At 39.1% G+C, this 3,490-nt stretch overlaps 1 protein-coding gene across 1 annotated transcript; it reads left to right on the plus strand.

Moving 5' to 3' along the window:
- Positions 1-246: 246 nt before the first annotated feature.
- On the plus strand, positions 247-2,718 carry LOC109195588 (uncharacterized). The gene is made up of 3 exons (XM_019347840.2): positions 247-1,051; positions 1,182-1,464; positions 1,550-2,718. Exons 1-3 carry the CDS (start codon positions 567-569, stop codon positions 1,808-1,810), a joined length of 1,029 nt encoding a protein of 342 aa, XP_019203385.1. The 5' UTR covers positions 247-566; the 3' UTR covers positions 1,811-2,718.
- Positions 2,719-3,490: the final 772 nt, after the last annotated feature.

The raw sequence follows: 3,490 nt of genomic DNA on the forward strand, positions 1-3,490 counted from the left end.
CTCCTGCTACCCCCCCAAAAACCCATCTCCATTGAGACTGTGTCAGCTCCCAAACAGACAAAAAACAAACCAAAAACCAGCAACAAACAACTTAAACATAAAAAATCAAAAAGAAAGAGCAATACAGAATCCACATCTGAACCAAAGAGTAAAACAGTGAAATGTGGATTATTAAATATTAGGTCTCTCTCCTCCAAGTCTCTGTTAGTACATGACTTAATAATTGACCAACAAATCGATTTACAGTTTTTTTTAATTGGTTTGGCGCAGTTTTCACAAGCAATTGGTACATTTTCAAAACTCTCCGTACTTATATCACAACAGATCATCAAAAGTGCACCTTTTTCAAACATTTCAGCATATTTCCAATTGTGTTAGTACAATACACATAATGACAAAATATCCCTTTCACTACACAAAATAAGTGTTTCATCTAAATAAATGTTTCGTTCACAGTTACTGCCTTTCATAATGTTATCACTATAAAATTTTTGATTTGCATCTCTTATCATTCAGTTTAATACATTTGTCTGTCATTCAATTCAACTGATCTTAATGTTTAATCAATGAATCATTCATTATGTCCATGGATTTTCAACTTGACTGATTGTTGTCTGGTCATTTGTAAGTTACACATTGCTGCAAGAGCTTTCAATCTAGAAATACTAATTGCTAATTGTTTCCCCCTGATGATCACAATTAGTTACCATATAAGTAGAACTGTGTTTGAGACTTTGCACTGTTCAAATATGGAGCAGGATAGACTCGTAGGGAGAGGAAACCTTCATCGGAGAGGTGGTGGTGCTCCTCGACAGAGAGGTGGGCACAGACAAAGAGAGAGAGGTGGTGGTGCTCCTCGACAGAGAGGTGGTCTTCAGAGAAATGTAGGCAGAAGACAACGCACCATCATCTCTAATGATGTCCGGGCCATCATTGTTGACCATGTGGTTAACAGAGGCTTTACCATGGCTGAGGCTGCCAGGTTGGTACAGCCTAATTTACAAAGGTCAACTGTCAGCTCTATCATCCAAACTTTTTGCCAAGAAAACCGGTATGTCTGCTATAGCAACTTCACTTCTAAAAAATAGTACCCTATTGTATAGATGAACAACATGTAATTGTCAGTTTACAGTAATGTGATTGGTAATACTTCAATATTGACAGTATATGATTGTCCTCAGAATTAACAGGAGACAACCTGGTGGTGGTCGCCCACGTGTTTTGACTGACCAGCAGGAGTTGGCTGTGGTGGAAATGGTCAGGGCAAGGAATGACATAAGGCTGTCTGAAATCAAACAGGCTATTGAGAACAGCAATGACACCTTTGCCAATGTGCCATCAATTAGCCTTCCAACGATTGCCCGGCTTTTGAAGAAGCACCAGCTTTCCATGAAACAAATTTACTTGGTTCCTTTTGAGAGGACCAATGTCCAGGTGAAACAACTGCGTTCAGAATATATTCAGGTACAACACTAAACTGGCATGCAATTACTGTAACAATACTGACAACTATTAGTTGTTAAAAAAACTAACTACATTATCATTTTAGAGGGTGATGGAGCTGGACGCTGCTGTGAATCATCACAAGTATATTTTTGTTGATGAGGCCGGTTTCAATCTGGCAAAAACTAGACGCAGAGGACGTAACCTTATTGGACAAAGGGCTACCATCCAAGTCCCTGGACAACGTGGGGGAAACATCTCAATGTGTGCAGCTATATCTGAAGATGGTGTGGTAGGCTGTAGACCAGTTCTAGGGTCATACAACACTGAACACCTGATAGTTAGGTTTTGTTTTGTTTTTTTTTAAATGAACTGGAGTAGGCCTGTCAGGGAGAAGACATCATCTATGTTGTTGTGTGGGACAATGTCAGCTTCCACCATGCACAGTTGGTTCAGGAATGGTTTCAAACACATCCTCGCTTCATGACCCTCTATCTTCCACCATATTCCCCTTTCCTCAACCCAATTGAGGAATTCTTCTCTACATGGAGGTGGAAGGTGTATGATCGCCATCCCCATGAGCATGTCTCCCTTCTTCAAGCCATGTGTGAAGCTTGTGGTGATATAACTGCTGAGCAATGTCAAGCCTGGATTCGTCATGCCAGGAGATTTTTCCCACGGTGCCTGAACAACGAAGACATCCACTGTGATGTTGATGAAAATTTATGGCCCAATGTTAATGACCGGCTTGATTAATTGTGTAAAAGTGATAAGAATAAAATAACATAAAAATATATTTTGCTTATGTAAATGACTTGTTTTTTTTTCTCCCTTTTTCGTGTGTGTGTGTGTGTGTGTGTGTGTGTGTGTGTATATATATATGTGGGTTTTTTTTATGTCTGAACATAAGTGTAATATTTGCTGTGTACAGTTTTACAGTTCAGTTACACTCATTCATCACCAAGGACAATTTGAATCGCTTACCTTGTATTATTTGCTCCTGAATGAAATGATTGGTAAAAATACTAAGTTGAAAAAAGAGCTTACTGTTTTGTTTGGGTGATTAAAGCAAATGTTCTCAAAATATATCACAGTGATCATGTGTTCTGATACAATGATTACGTGGAATGTAAATATGTGCAAATGCAATGAAATCATGACATCAGATTTAAAAGAATGACTAGTGGTGTTACAAATGTGATCAAATGTGAGTTTTGTACTGAGAGATTTGAAAATGCACACTTTAGTTATGAAAATAGTGCCAAACCAATTTTAAAAAACTGTACTCTGCCTTACAGAAACCTGGTTGCAGCAGGATGATTATGTTAGTTTAAATGAATCAACACCCCCGAGTCATTCTAACTACCAGAAACCTCGAAGCACAGGCCGAGGGGGCGGTGTGGCAGCAATTTTTCACACCAGTCTATTAATTAACGAAAGACCAAGACAGACTTTTAATTCATTTGAAAGCCTGATGCTGAGCCTCGTCCACCCCAGCTGTAAAACTCAGAAACCAGTCTTACTTGTTATCATCTATCGTCCACCTGGGCCTTACACAGAGTTTCTCTCTGATTTCTCAGACTTTTTATCTGATTTAGTGCTCAGCTCAGATAAAATAATTGCACCTACGTACGACTCTGGATACTGTAGCTCCTGTGAAAACTAAGGCCTCAAATCCGAAGTCCCTGACTCCGTGGTATAATTCTCAAACACGCAGCCTAAAGCAGATAACTCGTAAGCTGGAGAGGAAATGGCGTGTCACAAATTTAGAGGATCATCATTTAGCCTGGAGAAATAGTTTGCTGCTTTATAAGAAAGCCCTCCGCAAAGCCAGAACATCATACTATTCGTCACTGATTGGAGAAAATAAGAACAACCCGAGCTTTCTCTTCAGCACTGTAGCCAGGCTGACAAAAAGTCAGAGCTCTACTGAGCCAACCATCCCTTTAACGTTAACTAGTAATGACTTCATGAACTTCTTCAGAAATAAAATTTTTATCATTAGAGAAAAAATTACCAATAATCATCCCACAGATGTAATATTATC

This window comes from Oreochromis niloticus, unplaced genomic scaffold (assembly GCF_001858045.2).
Source record: "Oreochromis niloticus isolate F11D_XX unplaced genomic scaffold, O_niloticus_UMD_NMBU tig00000235_pilon, whole genome shotgun sequence".
Classification (NCBI taxonomy): Eukaryota; Metazoa; Chordata; class Actinopteri; order Cichliformes; family Cichlidae; genus Oreochromis; species Oreochromis niloticus.

What these genes read in the sequence shown, in the direction of transcription:
- LOC109195588 (XM_019347840.2), top strand. Translation starts at nt 567, where the DNA reads ATGAATCATTCATTATGTCCATGGATTTTCAACTTGACTGATTGTTGT. An exon ending in ACTTTTTGCCAAGAAAACCG is followed by an intron (nt 1,052 to 1,181) that starts GTATGTCTGCTA and finishes GATTGTCCTCAG; the next exon opens with AATTAACAGGAGACAACCTG. An exon ending in TGCGTTCAGAATATATTCAG is followed by an intron (nt 1,465 to 1,549) that starts GTACAACACTAA and finishes TTATCATTTTAG; the next exon opens with AGGGTGATGGAGCTGGACGC.